The sequence below is a fragment of the Phyllostomus hastatus genome, unplaced genomic scaffold (assembly GCF_019186645.2).
Source record: "Phyllostomus hastatus isolate PE091 unplaced genomic scaffold, TTU_PhHast_1.1 phas_scaffold_1674, whole genome shotgun sequence".
NCBI classification, from domain to species: domain Eukaryota; kingdom Metazoa; phylum Chordata; class Mammalia; order Chiroptera; family Phyllostomidae; genus Phyllostomus; species Phyllostomus hastatus.
The window spans coordinates 17,676,939-17,698,408 of record NW_025334011.1 but is presented as its reverse complement, the minus strand read 5'-3'; the positions used below and the strand labels follow the sequence as shown (position 1 = coordinate 17,698,408).

Here is a 21,470-nt window from a genome sequence, read left to right as displayed (position 1 = left end):
CTTCTTTGGGAAATGTTTATTCAAATATTATGCCCATTTTTAAATCTGATTGTTTTTGTGCTAGTGAGTTAAGAGTTCTTTGTATATTGTGGATATTAAGCCCTTACCAGATGTATAGCTTGCAATCAATTTCTCCCATTTGGTGGGCTGCCTTTTCATTTTGCCAATACCTTATTTTTCAGACTATAAGGCCCCCCCCAAATTTGGGAGGAAATGGGGGTGCGTCTTAAAGTCTGAATATAGCTTATGTTTATATTGGTGAAATATTATTTGTTATTAAATATTTTACCATATTTTTTGCTTCAAAATTTTTTCCCCTATTTTCTTCCCCTGAAACCTAGGTACATCTTATGGTCCAAAAATACAGTAGTTTGCTGAAGCTTTTTAATTTGAGGTAGTCACATTTGTTTATTTTTGCTTTTGTTGCTTTTGCTTCTGGTGTCAGAGTCAAAAATCCCCAAAGACTGATGTCACAGAGCTTACTTCCTATGTTTTCTTTTAGGCGTTGTTTTATGATTTCAATCTCTAATCCATTTTGAGTTAATTTTTGTATATGGTGTTCAATTGGTAGTCCAGTTTCATTCTTTTATACATAGCAGTCCAAGTATCCCAATACCATTTTTTGAAGAGAATGTTCTTACCTAAGTGTATATTTTTGCCTTCTTTGTTATAAATTAATTAGCCATGTATGTGTGGATTTATTTCAGGGCACTCTATTCTGTTCCATTCTGTGTTGGTTTTTATGCCAGTATTGCCCTGTTTTGATGACTGTAGTTGTGTAATACAGTTTGAAATCAAGTGTGATGCCTCATCTTTGTTTTTTTTCTCAAGACTGCTTTGGCCATTTGAAATCTTTAGTGATTCCATGCAAATTTTTGGATTGTTCTATTTGTATGCAAAATGCCATTGGAATTTCGATACAGATTGCATTGAATCTGTAGGTGGCTTTGGGTAGTATGGACATATGAACAGTATTAATTCTTCCCATGCATGCGTTGGGAATGTCTTTCAATTTACTTGTGACTTTTTCAATTTCTTTTATTAATGTTTTGTGATTTTCAGTATGCAGGTCATTCACCTCCTTGATTATATTTATCCCTAGGTATTTTATCATTGTTGATGCATCTATATATGGGGTTGTCTATTAATTTCTCTTTTTGATAGTTTATTAGTGCAAAAAAACATTTTTATATATTGATTTTGTGTCCTGCAACTTTACTGAATTTATTAGTTTTTACTGTTTTTTGATGGAGTGTTTAGATTTGCAAATAGTGACTGTTGTACTGCTTTCTTTTCCATTTGGATACCTTTTCTTTTTTGGCCTGGTTGCTCCTGCTAGGACTTCCAATTCTGTGTTGAATAAAAGTGCTGAGAGAGTGCATCCTTGTGTTGATCCTGATCTCACAGGAAAAGCTTCTAGCTTTTCACAGTTGAATATGATGCTAGTTGTGGGCTTGTTGTATAATGATGCCTTTATTATGTTGATGTATGTTCCCTCATACCACTGTTTACAGTTTTTAATCATAAGTGGATATTGAGTTTTGCCAGGTGCTTTTTCAGCATTTATTGAAAGGATCATATAATTTTAACCTTCATTTTGTTCATATGTAGTATCACACTGATTAATTTGCAGATATTGAACCACCTCTGCATTCCTCAAATACATTCCACTTGATCATGTTATACGATCCTTTTAATGTGTCCTTAAATTCAGTTTCTAAATATTTCTTTCAGAATTTTTGCATCTATGTTCATCAGGGATATTGGCATGTAATATTTTCTTGTGGTGTCATGTGTGGTTTTGGTATCAGGTTAATGCTGGCCTTGTAAAATGAGTTTGGAGAGGTTCCCTCTTTTATTTTTTGAAGAGTCTGAGAAGGATTGGTATTCTTTGAATGTTCATTAGAATTTACCTATGAGTCTGGTCCTGGACTTCTGTTTCTTTGGAGGGTTTTGATTACTGGTTCAGTCTTCTTCTTAGTAATGTCTGTTTCAATTTTCTGTTTCATCACGATTCAGTTTTGTTAGGTTTTAGTTTTCTAAGAATTTATCCATTTCTTCCAGGTTGTCCAGTTTGTTGGCATATAATTGTTCATAAGTCTCTTATGATCTCCTGTATTTCTGTAGTATCAGTTGTAACATGTATCTATTTTTTGTTTGTGAATCTGGCTAAAGATTTATCAATTTTGTGTATCTTTTTTAAGAACCAGCTCTTAGTTTTATTGATCTTTCCCATATTTCTTTTTAGTCTCTATTTCATTTATTTCTGCTCTGATCTTTGTTATTTGTTCTACTAAGTTGGGGCTTCATTTGTTCTTTTATAGTTTCTTGGGGTATAAAGTTAGGTTGTTTGAGACCGTTTATGTTTCTTGGTGTAGGCATTTATCACTATGAACTTTCCTCTAAGAACTGCTTTTGCTTCATCCCATAAATTTAGTATGTTACATTTCCATTTTCATTTTGTCTCAAGGTGTTTTCTTTTACTCCTTTTTTGACCCATTCGTTATTCAATAGCATGTTGTTTAATCTCCACATTTTTGTGTTTTTTTCCCCAGCTTTTTTCATGTAATTTCTAGTTTCTTACCATTGTGGTCAGAAGATGTTCAATTTCAGTTCTCTTAAATTTATTCAGACTTGTTTTGTGGCCTCACATTGTCTATGTTGGAAATTGTTACACATGTTCACTTGAGAAGAATATGGATCTGTTGCTAATGCTCTGTAAATATATTAGTCCATCTAGTTGAACATGTTCTTTAAAGCCAGTGTAACCTTATTGATTTTCTGTCTGGATGATCTACCAGGGGTGTCCAGCCTGCAGCCCATGGGCCGCATACAGCGCAGGATGACTGTGAGTGTGGCCCAACACAAAATCACAAATTTACTTAAAACATTGAGATTTTTTGGTGATTACGTGTCACAGTGTATTTAATGTGTGGCCCAAGACAACTCTTCTTCGAGTGTGGCTCAGAGATGCCCAAAGGTTGGACACCCTGGTTGATGTGAGTGGAGAATTCAGGTTACCTGCTATTATAATAAAGCTGTCTATTTCACTCTGGCTGCTGTGGTTCAGTGGATTGAGCACTGGCCTGTAAACCAAAGGGTCGCTGATTTGATTCCCAGTCAGGGTACATGTCTGGGCTGTGGGCCAGGTCCCCAGTAGGGGGTGCACAAAAGGCAACCACACACTGATGTTTTTCTCCCTCTTTTTCTCACTCCCTTCCCCTCTCTCTCAAAATAGTAAATCATTTTTAAAAAGTACAAATAGGTAGTTACAGAATAGTCATGAGGATATAAAGTACAAAATAGGAAATGTAGCCAGTGATGTAAACTATAGACATGAACAATGGTGGGGGGATTGCCTGAGGGAGTGGAGTGGGGGGTGCTGGGTGGAAAGGGGACAAAGGGGGAAAAATCAGGACAACTGTAATTTTATAATCAGTAAAATATAACTTTAAAAAATCAGCCAGGACAGTAAATCTGAACACCATCAAATAAACTAACCTAATTAGCATTTATAGAACACTTCATACAAAAAAAGAACACATACTATTGTCAAATGCAGGGGACATTATTTACAAAACGAAAAAAGCTATTTAAGTCTGATAATATTTGCTTTATATATTTAGGCTCTTATATTTTGGATGCATAAATATTTGCAAGTATATCCTCTTGCTGGATTGATACCTTTATCATTATGTAACTAACACCTTTCTTTGTCCCTTGTTACAGTTTTTGACTTAAAGTCTATTTTGTCTGATAAAAGTATAGTTACTCCAGCTTATTTTGGTTTCAGTTTGCCTGGAATATATTTTGCCATTTCCACTTTCAGTCTATGTTTGTCCTTACATCTGAAGAGTATTTCTTACAGGCAGTGTGTACATGGGCCTTGTTGTTTGGAACTGTTTCATCACTGTGTGTGTTGTGATGTCCTTTGGTTTCAGTATCATCTGACTTTTTAAAAAATAATGGTTTATCTTTTATGCTGTTACAGTTGTCCCAACCCCCCCCCCCCCATTTTACCTCTCATTTGGCTTCTTTATCATGATCTTTTGTGTAATTATTACAGATTTTTGCCTTATGGTTACCATTAGGTTTGCATAAAATATCTTAAAATTATAACTCTTTTAAATTGATAACGAGTTTGATAGCATTCATTTTTTGAAAGTATATTTTTATTGATTATGCTATTACAGTTGTTCCATTTTTTTCTTCCCTTTAGGTCCCCCTCCTCCATGCACCCCCACTCCCACTAGCATTCCCTAGCCTTAGTCCACATCCATGGGTCGTACATAAAAGTTCTTTGGCTTCTGCATTTCCCATACTATTCTAAACTTCTCCCTGTCTGTTTTGTACCTACCACTTATGCTTCTTATTCCCTGTACCTTTTCTCCCACTCTCCCTGCTCTCCCTGCTGATAACCCTCCATTCTGTCCCTGTTTTAGTTTTTTGCTTAGTTTATTTGTTTTTTTTTTTTTTTTAGGTTCATTTGTTGATAGTTGTTTCTTGTCATTTTACTGTTTATAGTTTTGGTCTTCTTCTTTTTCTTAGATAAGTCCCTTCAACATTTCATATAAAAAGGGCTTGGTGATGATGAACTCCTTTCACTTGACTTTATCTGGGAAGCACTTTCTCTGCCCTTCCATTCTGAATGATAGCTTTGCTGGATAGAGCAATCTTGGATGTAGGTCCTTGCCTTTGATGGCTTTGAATACTTTCCAGCCCCTTCTTGCCTGTAAGGTTTCTTTGGAGGAGTCAGCTGATAGTCTTATGGACACTCCTTTGTAGGTAACTGTCTCCTTTTCTCTTGCTGCTTTGAAGATTCTCTCCTTATCTTTCATCTTGGGTAACCTAATTATGATGTGTCTTGGTGTGTTGCTCCTTGGATCCAACTTCTTTGAGACTCTGAGCTTCCTGCACTTGCATGTCTATTTCCTTTGCCAGATTAGGGAAGTTTCCCTTCATTATTTTTTCCAGTAAGTTTTCGCTTTCTTGCTGTTACTCTTCTTTTGGTACCCCTATGATTCGGATGTTGGTACATTTGAATTTGTCCCAAGGTTCCTAAGGTTCCCCTCATTTTTTTGAAATCTTGGTTCTCCATTGTGTTCAGGATGAATGTTTATTTCTTCCTTTTGTTCCAAATTGTTAATTTGAGTCCCAGTTTCTTTCCCTTCACTGTCGGCTCCCCGTATATTTTTCTTTATTTCACTTTGTATAACCTTCACTTCTTCCGTTATTTTGTGATCATATGCAATCATTTCTCTGAGCATCCTGATTACCAGTGTTTTTAACTCTGCATCTGATAGGTTGGCTATCTCCTTGTTGCTTAGGTCTTTTTCTGGAGTTTTGATCTGTTCTTTTATTTGGCCATATTTCTTTGTCTTGGTACACCTGTTACATTGTAATGGGCAGAACCTTAGGTATTTGCCAGGGTGGGCCAACCCTCATTGCTATGTTGTGGTGCTGTATGTGGGGGAGGGGTCATAGAGGGACCATGTGGCTTGCTTGGCTCTCACCCTGCCTTCAGTCACTTCCCTCACTTCCCACAAGTGGATTGTGCCCTTTCAGGTGCTGATTCCTGGGTGGATGGGCTTGTGTATGTTCTAGGATCCTGTGGGCACCTCCAAGGGACTCTCCTGTGAGACTGGCAGTTTCTCCCATGGCCACAACCCCCACTGAATTTTATAGCCAGAGATTCTGAGGCTTTAGTTTCCCATGCTGCACCCCCCTGGGTTGCATAGTCTGTCTTTCTCACCAGTTGTTCCTCCTGGCTTATCTGCAATCAAATGTGAGACATCCGGTAGGCCAGCTGCTGCCTGGCCCGCCCAGTCCATCAGCTGCCACCTTGTCGTGCAAACTTGCTGCTCCAGTTGCCTGTCTCCACCTCTCCGACCACTCACGATAAATGTTTCCTTTAACTCCTTGGTTGGTGAACTTCCATACAGGTCGATTTTCTGGCAGTTCTGGTTGTTTTTTGTTTTTGGTTGTTATCCTTCTTTTGGTTGTGCAAGGAAGTGAAAAGTATCTATCTATGTCTTCATCTTGGCTGGAAACCTCTGTTAGCATCCTTTAACTTTACACTTTTACTTCTCCTCCCCTCACATTTTAGATTATTGGTGTTACAGTTTACATATTTTTATATTGTTCATCTAATAACATTTTTATAGTTACAATTTTTAGTGTTGTGTTTTAACTTTTTCAACTAGAGTTACAAGTTTATGGTGCACCATCATTACCATGTTACAGAATCTATCTTTGAACATACATTTACTATTACCAGTGAGCCTTCCATTATCTTACGTTTTTTTTTATGGTAATTAGCATCCTTTTACTTCCGCTCAAAGAACACGGTTTAGCATTTCTTGTAGCAATGAATTCTCCTCAGCTTTTGTTTGTTTAGGAAAATCTTTATTTCTCCTTCATTTCTGAAAGACAGCTTTTACTGGGTATAGAATTATTGGTTGCTAGCTATTCTCTTTTAGTATTTTGAAAATCTTATAGGGGTTCCCGTAAATGAATCTTATTTCTCTTGCTGTTTCCAAAATTCTCTCGACTTTTGCCAGTTCAATTGTAACATATCTCAATGTAGCCCTGTTAGGGTTCAGTCTGTTTGCAGTGCTTTGGGCCCCATGGATCTGCATGTCCATCTCTCCCTGGGTTTGGGGAGTTCTCATCCATTACTTTAAGTGTACTTTCTGTCGCTTTCTCTTCTTCTAAAATTTCCATATTGCAGCTGTTGTTTCTTTTGGTTGTGCACCATAAACCCCATAGGCTTTCTTCACTCCTTTTCATTCTTTTTTTCCTTTTGCTCCTCTGACTAGATGATTTCATGTGACTTGTATTCTAGACCTTTTTTTATTCATGGTCAAGTCTGCTTTTGAAGTTCTCTATTAAATTGTTCAGTACAGTCACTGTAGTTTTTCAGCTCTAGATTTTTAAATGGTTTCTCTTTGTTGAACTTCTCATTGGTTCATGCATTGTTTTCCTAATTTTGTTTGGTTTTCTGTTCTTACAGTTCACTAAACTTCCTTGTGAGGGTGATTCTGAATTCTTTGACAGTTCGCAGATCTCTGTGTCTTCAGGGTCACTTACTGATTGGAGCTTTGTCTGTTTCCTTTTGATGGTGTCACGTTTACCTGACTCTAGGATCTTTGATTCCTTACTCAGATGCCCAGATACCATATGGATAAACGGTTTCCTTTTCCAGATTTTACAGGTTCGATTTGGTAGAGTTTTTCAGCAGACATCTTAGTTTGGGTTTTTGGATGTGTCTGCTGGTAACATCCTTGGGCCGGGGCGGGGGGGGCCCTGCCATCGGGGTCTGTTTTAGGGTGAAGCCACTACCTGAGCCCTGAGGTCAGGGCAGGGCACACTGCTGTCAGAACAGTCAGGTAGGACTGCTAGTTTGGCTCCCTGCCCAAGAGAGGTTATGGGATGGGCAGCTGCCTGGTTTCTCTAGCCAGGCTTACTAGACAGTTGGTACTAGGTACTGTACTAAGTGGTGGGTGGCTCTCTGAGTTAATTTCCCTGCCCTGGAGGGGCAGTAGAACAGCTTCAGGACAGCGATTTTCAACTGGTGTTTCAAAAGAATTGTTACAACATGCAATAATACCTGACTGTTTAGTAAGGGGCACTGACCTCTTTTTTCCTTAGATTGTCAAAAAAAGACGACAGCCAACACCAACAGGAGCCGTCTGGTGTGAATGACTCAAAATTAGTACCTATTATTTTTTGTCAGATGGAAAAAAAAATACATTTTTGTGTGCCACAGAATTTAGTAGTTTATGTGTGCCATGAGACGAAAAAGGCTGAGAATTGCTGGTTTACGTGCCAGCACGTAGCAGAGAATTCAGTGGCACGATGTGTTCTGAATCCTCTGGTCAGAGAGGGCCACGGGTTTGGCTCTGCAGGTTGGGGAACCACTGCATGTGCTGTCTGCTCACATGCCGCTGTGACACTGGACGCAGCTTCCTGTGAGCTCTGCTGAGGTTCGGGCAGCCGAAGGCTGCACTCCACAATGGGCTACAAATTAGTTTCTGCATCTGAACAGGGCACAGGTTTTGCTTTGCAGGTGATCACCTCTGTCTGCTGGGCTCTCTGCCATAGTGTTGCTGGGCTATGCAGTTTCCACGTATTCCTGGTCAGGCTTTCTGGTTGGGTGGGGCCGGGAGCCACACTGAGCAGTGGTGTGTGGGGCTGTGAATGAGTTCCCCTTGTTGAGTGGAACAGAAGGGCCAGTTCCAAGCAGCCTCCCAGGTGTTCCTGGTAGGCTTTCTGGCCAGGAGGCGTCAGGAGTTATGTTGGCTGTGGGCACAGCTGTAAAACATCTCTAATGCCTGAGCGGGCCAGACCAGGTTCCAGAGCTGGCAGGCCTGCATCTACCGAGCTCCCTGGTCACTCTGGTCACCCTGTGCCACCCTCTTGGCCCTGCAGATGAAGGACGCTGCTGATTGGGACTATTCCTAGGACACTGGAGGTAGGAACTTGGTCTGTTGAGAACCAAGTAGCGGTGGTTGCGAGCCCTTATCCCCTCCTCCATCACAATCAGATTCCTTGTGGTGGGGCCCCACAGGTTCTCCTTGATCTTCATGGAGTGGAACTGGAGTACAGGTGCCAGTGCATGGACCCACAGTGCTGGAGGTGGGAGCTGGATGTCTGCGCTGGGCCCTCTGAGGTCTCCAGGAACCTCTCCGTGTGGTGGTGTGCTGGCCAGCGGGAGGGCAGTGCATTCTGTGGCAGCTCGGGCTGTGTGTCTCACTCCCCGAGGGTCAGGGATGCTTCAGCCTCACCCCCTAGTCTAGAGTTTTTCTCGGTGGTGTCTTATCCATGAATAAATAGTTGCTGGTTGCTGTTTTTGTGACAGAATCAAGTCAGGACTGACCTCTGTCACCAAGTTGGTGGTGTCACTCCCATTCTTGTTTGGAGATGATGGAGACCATTAGCCCTTCCTGTGTTGGTTTATCCAGTGTTTTTGGGTGTATAATTTCATCTTGGAGTTACCTAAACTTTGCTTATGAGTAGTACACTTGATACACTGTGCAGAGCTGTGTGTGTAGAGCAAACCGACCATGTGTTTAAATCTTAGATAATCATTGGAGAGAAGTGTGCACTCTGAAAATTGCTGTAATGCAAAGATGAGGAAAATAATCACAGTGGAGATAAAAGGAGAGTAAATTCCAGATGAGATCACTAATTATAGCACATTAATAAGTAAAGTTGTAGTTGTGCTTGATAAAGATTACACTTCCCTTGTTGATGTAGTAGCCTTAACTAGAGGCTTTGAAATGAAAGAAGAATTCAGATCTGTTCAGTGGGATTTGGTTCTTGGCATAAACCAGATCACCTGTGACACTGAGCAAACGCCCACACTTCATCATCGCAGACCTGATTGAATCAGATTATACTGATTTGTGTAATTTGGTCCTAATAATTAAGAATTGAGTAAACAAGGAAAACTGGTTATAGACTTTTAAACTTTATTAAGGAGTGAATTTTGGGTTCCTAGAAAGACTTTTTTTTTTAACACACAAATGGAAATGTCTTTTCCAAGGCTAAGGAATGACAGCTGACGCACCGTTAACTCCTTATCAGTTCTCACACTGTGTAAAGCAATCTAAGCTAAACACAATCATAGTTGGCCGTGCAGCTTTTCATTTCTTAAAGGTGTCATTTATCTTGGCTGTTTATTTGTATTAGTAGCTTGGTGCTTTTGTAGCTTTCTGACTCCATTGAGACTCAGGTAGCCCTCGCCTCCATCATGAATTCCGCTGTTTCCTGGGCTGCTGCTCTGTGGTTCTCTGGGGTGGATTCCTGCTCTGAGAGGCACGCTGCCGCTGCCGAGGGCCTCGATGCCTGGAGAGGGAAGCTCTGTGTGGGGCGGGGTTTCCACCAGCTGGCTCTCGTTTAGACTTCTGAGCGTTAGTCCTTTAGGTGTGTGATTGGTAGTGGGGGTGAAAAGCAAGCACTGGGTAGGAATGCCAAGAAAAACAAACTGCCGCGTTGTTCTCTAAGCTCCCTGTCAACCAGGTGGAAGCCGGCTTGACCACTGTAACCAGACTCTCCCCAACACAGGCAGGAGAGGCCCTGCAATTGCAGGCAAAGGGGTCCTCACAGCAGCGTGAAATTGTGTCCGTAAAAGTAGGAAGTGGTCTTTTGCTTTGAATTTTAGAACTCTCAAGGAGAGAAATGTTATTCGTCTTCATTTTACTTATTGAAAATGAAACCTACATGGATGACGGCATCTTTTTGTATAAATTAAGATGGGCCTTTCAAAATGAAATAGTTGTGAACTTTTGTAAATATTTGAAAGCCGTTTTGTTTTAAAAATAATTTATATGTTATTGGCATTAAAAGAAACATCTCCATGCTGAGAACCAAATATTTACAGTTCTGTGAGTTCAGTAGAGAATCCTGGGAAATGTGAGTCTCCTTTGGTTGGTTGGGACGTTGGTCCCAGGGGAGCAGAACCCTCCGCCAGGCGGTGCTGTTTCCATGTGCGTTCTCAGCGCTGGCCATCCTGGCTGTCCTTGGCTGTGTCTCCAATGTCTATTTCATCCGGGGGTCCCCCAGCCACAGGCCTGTGTACCCCCACCGCGGCGGTGCTTAAAACACTGTTCGGTGACATGCTTTTTAAATTATGAAAGTGATGACCACTTTTCAAAAAAATTTGAAAACCAGTTAAAAGAAAAACCTCCATTATTTTATTGGCAATTTTTATATTAAAATGTACATATCTATATCAAATTTTCCTATATTTTCTTCTCTCATGTATACTTTTCTTACATGGTGGAATCATAGTATATACATAATCTTGTGGCCTGCTTTGGTCACTTAAGTAAAAAGCAGCAAATACTTGAAGTATTTTAGAAATTGAGCTTTGTATTGTGTGCCGCAGCTCTTTTCTGGGCTGGATGTGCAGCTTCTCCAAGTCCTGGCCTGTCAGACCCTCCTGGATGGGCCAGTGCACACCTGATAGGAGAATGCTCTCTTCACCTGGAAAGAGTGATTGTCAGTTTCTCGGGCCCAGAGCCTGGGACCACCCTTATCAGTCGGCCTCCCAGAGGAAAGCCGTTGCCCTTGGTTGGCCAATGACCCCCCCTGCCCTGTACAGCAGCGGCTTTAGGGGTGGGGTCTCTGGAACTGGGGCAGGAACATGGGTAGGGCTGTGGGAAACAGGAAAGGTTTCAATGGGGAGGAGGCTTTGAGCTCCTCAAATGGTATCGAATGGACTAAGAACAGGAGGTGGGAAAAGCCCTGTGGATTTGCAGGCAGTTGTGGATGACGTCGTGGGTGGGGTTCCTGTTGTCCCTGGCGATGTGAGGCAGAGGACAGTGCGAAGGCCGGTGGCAAGGCATGGAGCATGCACATTGAAGGAAAAGGCAGCTGGGCAAAGGGGGAGGGTGGGGGTGAGACCAGAAAGACAGATGCATGTCTTCTAGATCAGGGCCCATGAACAGCAGCCTCTGTAACTCTCCCATGCTACCGCCTCTTCAGCGGTGTAGTCTTTCTTCACTGGAAATCCTCAGATGGCACAAGCAGCTTCCGGTGGCTTAAGTTCAGTTTTCAGGTTTTGCTCACAGTGCCTGCTACTTGTAGCTTCTTCCATGTTGAGCCCAGGGTGGGTCATTAGTGTGTAAGGACACTCGTCACACTTCAGCCCTTGTTCCCTGCCACCTGGCCGGCTGTCCTGTGAACTCTGTGGGGAGGCTCAGGGCAGGCTGTCAGTGAAGTGGCACCGCTAACCCCAGGGCCTTGAGGAGCCGGGTGCCCTGTCAGACACATTAGGTGCCTCGTCTCACTCAGTCTTTGCACAACCCCGCCAGCGGCAACTGGTTTTCCTCATTTCACAGTGGAAGTTGAGGCTTGGAGAGGCTAAGCAGTCACAGAGCTGCCATAATATGAATTGGTACAAATACGAACACTATCTGAGGTGAGTAAGGTAGGAAGCACTTAATGGTAATTGCAGAAAAGATGATCCTTCCCTTCCACCCCCAGGTCCCCCGTGGAGTGACCGACAGAGGATATGGCTCATCCTCAAACAAGTACTGCGGCTTTAGCTGCCATCATGACTCCGCCCTTCACCGTGCCTCCCCCAAACGCAGCCCGGTGGTTCTCGAATATGCCCTGTCCTCTGAGATTGGGGCCTTACCTGGGCATGACAGCAACTGGAAACAGACCTGGCTCTGATCAGGGTTGTAGTTTGTGCTGTTCTTGGCTCGGCGTTCATTCCAGACAGTAGTCAATGGTGTCACCCACCTCCCTTCTCCTGTGGGGTTATGAGCTGCAACCAAGGGCCTTCCTGGAAAAGCCGTGAAAGGAAGAGGGTTGCAACGAGGAACTGAACTGGTCAGAAGGACTCAGCTCAGGTTATGTGGAGGATTGGGGGAGAGAAGCAAGTTCAGGTTCTTTAGGGGCAGTGACTGCTGAGTGGCCTGAAAAAGCAGGCGGTGTTTTCACCAAGTGGAGGCTTTTAGGGGAAAGGAACTAGCAGACTCTGTCACTGTCTCTGGGCTAGTGGTGTGAATGCATTGTCTGTACCCAGCTCTCTAGGAGTGACTCCAGTCTCGTTTCCTGCAGAGGGACTGAGATGCAGATTCCCATGCCTGTGTGCAGCTCTGCGACATTAGGGAAGCTTAGATTGTACCACTATGGTTAGTGGTGAGAGCCCTGAGGGAACACAAAGTTGACCCTTGTTGGGCAAATGCAGGGGGTCAGTGAAGTCACAGGGGTGGGAGAAGGTGGTGAGGGAGGAGAGGCTACAGACGAGCGAGCCCTTGGGGACACGGACATTCCAGAAGCAGGTGGGAGAGGAAGCATCGGTCGGTACAAGACCCTGAAGAGGAGCCAGGCAAGCTCCCTGCATTCTTGACATCCACTTGATTCTACAAGGAACCTGAGGCTGCGCAAAACTGAAAGGCGACACCAAAACTGAAGAACAAACTGCGAAGACTCTTGGATCAGTGGCTAGAAGGGCATTTGGTGACATGAAAAGGAGTGGGTTTCGGTGGCATGAGTGGCAGGGGTCGGATGACAAGGAGGACCTGTCCCTGTTTCCCAGCGAAGCTGTGTGAAGCCAATAATAACAGGAGTGATCTTGGGAACGGCAGCAGACAACTTGCAGCATCCCGATTGTGCTGGTGCCTTCTGAAGTTTAAAATTACAGCAAGACATTCACGTTTTTGCTGATCGAGTTAATTTGGTTTCTCTTAAACTCTAATGCATCTGGTGTTTTTTGCTTGGCTCACTTAACAAGCAGACGGACTAATTAGGAGACTGCATTTCTGGCACTGGGGGCTGTGCCTGTCGCAGCCGTCTTGCTGGTTCTCCTGGTCTCCTCCCAGAGCAAGTATAGACAGGTGTTTTCTGCAGCTGAACTGTTCACGTACATAGGATTCTTTGAACAACAAGGTGCACGTTTTCTCTGCAAACTCTTGGACTCAAGCAGCGGCTCTCCTCCTGGGCTGCACCCTGAAATTGTCTGAAGATTCAAATCTTGTGCAGGTTCTGTTTACTCAGGGCTGAGAGATAGGGCCTCAGTGTGGGGCTCAGAAATGGGGGCTGTTGGAGCTCCCTGGGTGAGCCCAGTGCACAGCCAGAACTGAGAAGGCGAAGGACCCACAGTCCACATGGCCTCGCTGTCCTTGGGGAAGCCACTTGGCATCAGGCTGCTGTCCTGTCCCTTCCTGGCCCCTCCACCCTCTTGCAAACTCCCTCCTCCCAGGCTCTTGGCTGAAGCCTCCCTGCTGAGGTTGCCTCTCAGAGAGGAGTCCCTGTTGGGGGCCATGGGCTGCTCCAAGAACTAGCAGGTGTGGTTGCTGGAGAGCCTCTGCTCCCGGCTGTGAGTCAGGTGGCCTTGAGTCAGGTGGCCTTGTCGTTCATCCCAATGTGAAACTTTGACATTTTAATCACAGACGTAAAAGCTTAGTCTTGGGTTTTATTGTGGGACTGAGTGTAGCTTGGCTGACCCCAGGCTTCATAGCAGGGACTGTGACCCGGGGAAACACTGGCCCTGTGCCTTTCTACTTCGCAGGTTCTCGAGAGTTACTTCACTTTCTTTTGATTTATGGCCTGCATTTGAGCCTCCATCAGGACAGACTTTGGGAAACCATGTCCAACCCAAGACCAAGAAAGAGATACCAAAGGCTCGAGGGTGCACCCCTGGTGGCAGCAGCTATGGCCCCACCCTCGCCCCAGGCCTTGCTCCATGGTAGTGTGTCTTGGGCTCCAGGCCCTCGAGCCACTCTCAGGAAACACGAGCAGGTTTCTTTGCCACCAGCAGTTGGGGGCAGGGTACGTGAAGGATTTGGAGGTGTCCAGTGCTGAGTCTGGGTGCATTGTCACGATTATAGCCTCGCCCTGACTTTCTGTCTCACTGCTGGCCAATCTCTTCCTCTCCTATGATGATGGTGAGACAGCACCAGGCAAAAATTTCTACATGCAATTTTTCCATCTTACAGATGCCATTTTAGCCAAAGAGGAGATGTCCAATAGGGATTTCTCAAGCCAAGCCTCCAAAAAGGGAGAGGAGCCCTGACCAGCATGGCTGTTGGTTGGGCGTCATTCAGCTAAGTGAAAAGCTGCTGGTAACGCCTGGGTTGCAGGTTTGGTCCCCAGTCGGGGTGTGTATGGAGAAGCAATCGATTGATGTTTCTCCCTCATGTCAGTGTTTCTCTCCTCTTTCAGCCTTTCTTTCCCCTCTCTCTAAAAATAAATTAAATCTTTAAAACAAACAAGCAAATAATAGCTCTGGCTGGTGTGGCTCAGTGGATTGAGTGCTGGCCTGCAAACCAAAGGGTTGCCGGTTCAATTCCCAGTCAGGGCACATGCCTGGGTTGTAGGCCAGGTCCCCGGTACAGGGTACACAAGAGGCAACCACACATTGATGTTTCTCTCTCCTTCTCCGTCCCTGCCCCTCTAAAAATTAATAAATAAAAAGGGAGATGAGCTGCGGTCAAGTAGTTAGAGATACCTGTTTATTGGCATTAACATCTTCCTTTGTGAAACAGATTGGAACCAAGATAATTTGGAATAAACAACTTGATGTTTTATTTTAAGTTTATAAGATATTTCTTTGAGTAGTGACAGAGAAGAAAACATGACACTGTTCCCTTCCCTTTATAACTTAGGGCACACGAAATAAATATAAAAACTCCCTCGTTGCTACTTAGCCTTGGTTAGTTTCATTTTGTAAAAACTAGGATTTTTTGTTAACTTGTTCTAGCCAAAGATGGGTTTAACTCCTATAATAGTCCAGGAGTTACTGGTCCAGAGACGTTGCTGCTCCTGTCTTGGGGCTTCTTTTATAGGCAGTGAAGGCAAGAGGTAAATAATTGACTTGCCTGCAAAATAAGTGGGTGTATATTTCCAGTCCATTCCCGAAGCATTTGTGAACAGGGAGGGCACAGCACAAGCATGAGGGAGGGAGGTGGGCCTGAGGGACCCCAGTGGGTCTGCCTTCCCAGCACAGAGAGTAGCCAGGCTCTTGCCAGGTATGAGGGAAGGGGGTCTCTCCCTGCCCCCTCAGACCTGCCACATTGGAGGGCCGGCGGCACTGGGAACAGTTGCCCAGCGTTCTTGTGGACACTGCTCTTCAGACACCCGTAGTTTCCCCAGGAATCAGATTGCTAACATGGTGTCCCTTTTTCTGTCCTACATGAATCCATTCTTTTTTCCTCCAGACCAGAAGAAAAGAACTGTAGCCGCTCAGTTTTACAGTGTGTTAATTTAGTTCCCCAGTGACTGAAGTCAAAGACTGAAGGCCAAGCACTTTACTCAGGAGGCTGGGACTTCTGCCAAGACAGTGGGTGGCTTCCAGGCGGCCACAAGTGGAGCAGACACGTGGCTCCAGCAGGGGGAGTGAAGCGCCTTATTGCTACAAAGGGGTAGGAGACCCGCTTCCCTGTGTTTGACTCAGGACTCAGGCTGGCTCCTGCCACCACTGCCTCTACTGTGCTCAGGGCTTTCCTGCATCTCCTGGGGAGCCATGGGACCTGCAGAGGCAGCAGGTGCTCAGAGGTGACTTGCTTTGCTCCCTCAGGCTGGCCCAACCCCAGAACACACCATGTCTGCAAATCCCAAGTGAAAGGGAGCACTTAGTGCCACTCACTTCTCAGCCCATTGTTTGGAAAGCTAGCTTTGTTATATAGCACCTTTTGGGGGAAGAAGACTTTAAAATTTAGGTGAATTATCCAAGTCTGCTTTTACTGAATGAAGAACTTCAACTAGCCCAGGCCCCTCGCCTCTCCTCATACCAGACGTGGTCTTTGTGTTCTTCCATCTTGCTCTCCAGGGGAACTGAGGCCGCACGGGTGGTCTTGGGTTGGGGTATGGAAGGCCTGTGAACACGGGTGGCAGGAGTAGCCAGTTGCATGATACACTGACCATGAAGGGCCCTGACTCGGGGGTGTGTGTGTGTGTATGTGTGTGTGTGTGTGTGTGTGTGTGTGTCTGTGCCTCAGTTTCCCTTGGATGGGGTGGGTGCCTTAGGAGGAGCTGAAGGGGTCAGCATCAGCACAAACCCTTCCATCTTTGGGGCTTTTGTAAACCAAAAGCAAACAAAGGATGCTGACTCTCTCAGCTGCCCATCGTCTTGGGGGACAGACTGGCTGTTCTCTGGGCTGGGCATCGTGAGGCCAGGCTGTCCTGGGCTCCTTGGGATGGATGATGACCCCATGTGGATAGGACATCACAATTTAAACTGCACCATTTAAATTTTAGGAAAAAACCTGGCTGGCGTAGCTCAGTGGATTGAGTGCAGGCTGCGAACCAAAGTGTCGCAGGTTCGATTCCCAGTCAGGCCACATACCTGGGTTGCAGGCCATGGACCCCAGCAACCACACATTGATGTTTCTCTCTTTCTCCCTCCCTTCCTTCACTAAAAAATAAATAAAATCTAAAAATAAAATGTAAAAAGATTAAAAAAATAAATTTTAGGAAAAAACGTAACTGCTAAAATAAACATCTACAAACACCCTACTGATGTAAGTAGGGAACAGTTGGTATGTTAAAGGGATTAGTTTTCTCTCTCAAAGGGGTCCGTGGGCTTACTTTGGGGCCAGACGGCACTTATCAAGAAAAAGCCCTGTGGCAGGAGGTGTTTTTAAGATATCCAAACCCCAAGGCATTTTTAGTGAAAAGCTTGTTATGACTTATTCTAAAAGTGAGAAGGGAATTTGAAAACACACCAGTGGAAGAGTGAACCCACTGCAGCGATACTCCAGTGAGACCGAAGGTCCTGGTAGGCGGAGCAGGGCGGGGCGGGGCCAGGCACCCCACTCCTGAGAGGAATGAGGGCGGGAGGGCTGCTCCTTAGCTGCCAGAGCTAAGATTTTACAGAAGAACCACGTGATCTGCTAGAACTCGAGGCAGTAAGATCCTCAGATGACTACCCAACCCCCACACCCCTAACAAAGCACCTGAGGCACAGGCAGCGCTGGGAAAGAAGGCAGCTCCCCAAACAGCCCAACACCCCAAGTGCCTAAGGAGCAGAACCTGTTCAACCAGTCAGGGGTTTTGTGAGGATAAAGGAGAGGAGGTGTGAACGGGCTTTAAAAATGGTGCTATAAATAGTTTAAGGACCTGTTTGATGTATGGTTTGGCCCCAGTGGAGAAAGTTAATCTAAGTCACTGCAGGACAAAAGACCAGGTTCTCCAGAATAACAGCCCCCTTGGGCCACTGGCCTGTGTGTGCCTGTGGCTGAGGTGGCTGGTGCAGGACGGAGTCTGCAGGATGTGCCCCAGCCAGGCCAGCGCCTCCCAATGCAGGGAGAGTGCTGCTTTCCTCCTAGTGCCCGCCCTGGATGCCCAGCCTCTTCACCAAGCCCAAGCAATCCGGACACCTGCACTTGGGGGCCCCTTCTTGCTCACTGGATGATCCAGGATTCAGATATGGGGCTTTTGACTCTAAGACTGCCCTTTCCTTAGGCCGTACCTGAGGAAGAGGATACAAGACCGGGCAGCTCTGAAGTGAAGGCCTTTTCCTGAGGCAGCTCAGACCCATGTGTCTGCATTTGACAGACAGGAAATGAGCAGTAGAGCTGGGGCCTGGTCCTCTTTATGTCCGAGGCCAAGGTGAGGTTTCTCTGGTGCTACCCTGGCCCTCCACACACAGGATGCACCAGAGGAAACATCACAGCAGAGGCTATTAACCTCTTTGGGCGAGAGACCCTTGGGGCACCTAGTGAAAGATGTGTTTCCTCTCCCAGAACTGCACACCCAAAATGGACACTTGGCACACACTCTCGGCAGGGCTCCCAGGCCCCTCCCCCCTCCCCACAGGAGTCTGTGTAGTGACCTGGCTGCCCCGGTGCGGAGTTCCAGCTCGCAGGGTAAGATGGAACGCTACCGGCAGTCCCTATGTTTCCAGTGGGGCAACTGGGACAAAGAAGTGGTACACAGCACCTGATGTCCCACAGATCAGCCTTGGAGGTGCTAATACACAGGATCACAAGGTGGGACATCAGAGGGACAGGTTAGGGGAGCGCTTCTCTGGGGAGGACCTGGGGAAGGGGTGCTGTGAGGGAGTCCCACTTTGGTCCCCACAGATCGGAGTGGTGCACTCCTGCTGGAGGCTTCTTTGCTTTCTTGGCCATGACCTTGCTCACACCGGGCCCGTGGGTCTCCTGTGCGCAGCCACTCTCGGGCAGCCCTGCCCACTAGACTGTCGGTTCTACTTCCACAACACACAGCAGCTCCGAGTTCCCTGGAGAGGGAGCCATGCAGAAAGAGCCCTTCAGATTTCTCTGAAAGGCACTAGCAGGCAGGGGCGATGATTAGAAGAAAACCAGGCCAGAACCTCATTTTCTTGGTCTAGAAAAGATGAGCTGGTGAGCGAGCCAGGGGATTTCATCCTATACTGTACCGTGTAAGGCATCTGTGGGCTCTCGTGGGCTCTCCCGACTGGAAGCTCAACAACTTGTGATGGGGTTTGGGGTGTGTGTGACAGAAAGTAAAAAGGGTGAATAATGGAAGGATGCTCACAGAATGTCACAAGCTGGACACGAAGAATGACAGACCTGACGCCAGACTTGGAGACAGGAGGGACCAGGGGCCGGCGCAGCCAGAACCTGCTTCTTCCGCTCATTGCCCTCTGTGCACCAGGTCTTCCTGACTTCCCCGCGAATGGAGAGGAGGGCCGTGGCTGCAGTGGGTGCACAATGACCTCAAAGCCCCACTGGCTTGGAAAGAAAGTTCTTGGGGCTGAAGCTGTTAGCTCTGGTGCCATCCCTGTGACTGGCTTAGCTCTGGTTTGTTATCAGGAAGAGGGTGTGAGCACAGCTGGGACAAAGGCCAAGTCCATCCAGGCCTTGTCCTCCTGCCCCTCCCACCAGCCTGGCTGCTCACCTGGGGACAGTGCTGACCCAGGCCAGGCAGGCTCTTCATACTGACTGGGATGAAGCTGAAGGGAGCTGCTGCGCAGTGACTCAGTTCACAAAAACTGCTGGAACGCCACTGTGGTCTGGGAGGCCTCTGAGGTGGCACGTTCCCCACGGTGTCCCACTCAGGGGGCTGCACTGGAGGTGGTGTCGTGGGGAGGGGTTCAGGCTCATCTGGTAGTGCGTGTCCTGTCAGCGAAAGGTTCCAGGGCCGGCAGTAGAGTTAGGACACCACAGCCAAACTTTCCTCTAGGAAGCTCTAATCTGAGTTCAATACTTCGAGAAATATGACATCTTTGTAGATGTTATATCAAATCACTTCTTTTAAGGGTGTGCTGGTGACCTGAATGGTTAATTTAGGCAGCAAACCATTTCCCATCCTTGAGGATGTAAACAGCAATACCCAGCTTGATGGTGACCGTTCAAACACACAATAAGGAAGAACTCAATAAAAGATAGCAGCACAGAGGAGTGATTTTTTTAACTCAGGGATTGGAAAGTAGGACGCAGTTTCGTAAGTTCCTAAAAACCTTTCTTCCCTGATCTTTGGAAATTCTATCAGTTGAGGGCAGATTTCTATTCAACCCAAACTCAGAGGTTATTACCTCATGTCCTCGTTCATTTAAACCTATTTTCCCCCCAAGATGTATATGCCTAAGAAAGCCTTGCACTGTTTTTAGCCAGCTTACTCAATACCAAGCTGGATTTTTCTCCCCTGGCACCTGAACTCTGCTACCAGTAAACTCATTAGCTGTATGTTCTTTGGTCAAAGAAACACACTTTTTAATTGTTACACATTAGTTTACTCATATGTTCCTTCAAAATCATATATTTGACTGACTGTTAGACAGCACTATTCAGCCCAACTGGCGTGGCTCAGTTGGTGGGAGCACTGTCCCACAGCTGAAAAGGCTGTGTGTTCGATTCCCAATCAGGGCACATGTCCGAGTGTATAGGAGGCAACCAACTGCTGCTCTCTCTCATGCTGATGTTTGTTTGTTCCATTTTTAAAAATTTTATTTACTTTTTTCAGAGGGGGAAGGAGGGAGAAAGTGAGAGAAACATTAATGTGTGAGAGAAACATGAATCAGTTGCTTCTCGCTCACCCCCAACTAGGAGCCTGGCCCAGCCCAGGCATGTGCCCTGACTAGGAACAGAACCCCTTTGGCCTGCAGGCCGGCGCCCAATCCACTGAGCTACACCAGCCAGGGCTCACATCAATGTTTCTCTTTCTCCCTTCCTCTCTTTCCAAACAGCAATGAAAAAAGTCCTTGGGTGAGAATTTAAAAAAATAACAAAAAATAAAGAGAAAGAAAGCACTATTAAGTTTGTTCCCCATGAAAGAAAACCTAGAAACCTCGTAGTAATGAGAGAATAACCCATAAAACACCCAAGTCCTTTTTTCTCCTTTATCTCAGTATTTGTTTAACATTAGAGCACAACATTTATTTTTTATTTATTTTATTTTTTACTAAGGCACATGACGTATAGAAATACTGAGGTACAAAATGCAAATTTCTGCATAAGAGTTTTAAAATAATCATTTTGGAAAGTGAAGGTGAATGTCATCTTCCAGAATATTCAACTTTGAGCTTGCTTTTTCTTTTGGACCAGTTCCACCAACAACTTGTATCTAGCGATACAGTCTTCCTATAGGAAGATAAAAAAAAGGTAAAAACAATTATTTCCACAAATCAGAATGACCTTCTTGGGGTAAGCCTACGGGGCCTGCTTGGTGGCTGTGCCCAGTGATAAAACTAGGCCATCCCAGGTCCATTCACTTTGTATAGAGCCTACCTAGAGTTTCCTGTGTGAGCCCAGCTGGTCAGACAGACGAGGCTGGCAGGTTCAAAGAGGCTGAGCTGAACTTCGAGCCCAAGGTGCGGTGTTAACTCCTGGGGTGAGGAGCCACTGGCAGCTGTCTATGAGGCCTTCTATCATTATGACTATGACATTCAATTTGCTAACTATAATGATCGATTTTAACATTTTACTATTTCCTCACAACATATCACCTCAGAGAAACAAAAAAATTGAGGCCAGGTACCTGCACTATTCTCCCTTGGGTTTGCCTCTTGCAAAGGGCTGCTGGGACCTTCC

General features: G+C 45.5%; 1 protein-coding gene across 1 annotated transcript in view; it reads right to left on the bottom strand.

The window, feature by feature from the left end:
* Positions 1-20,814: 20,814 nt before the first annotated feature.
* DNAJC1 (DnaJ heat shock protein family (Hsp40) member C1) overlaps positions 20,815-21,470 on the bottom strand; it is a 221,766-nt gene continuing 221,110 nt past the window's right edge. Inside the window, exon 12 of the mRNA XM_045858177.1 lies at positions 20,815-21,020. Coding sequence (XP_045714133.1) covers positions 20,952-21,020 — 69 coding nt within the window. The 3' untranslated portion in view covers positions 20,815-20,951. The remainder of the gene's footprint in view (positions 21,021-21,470) is intronic.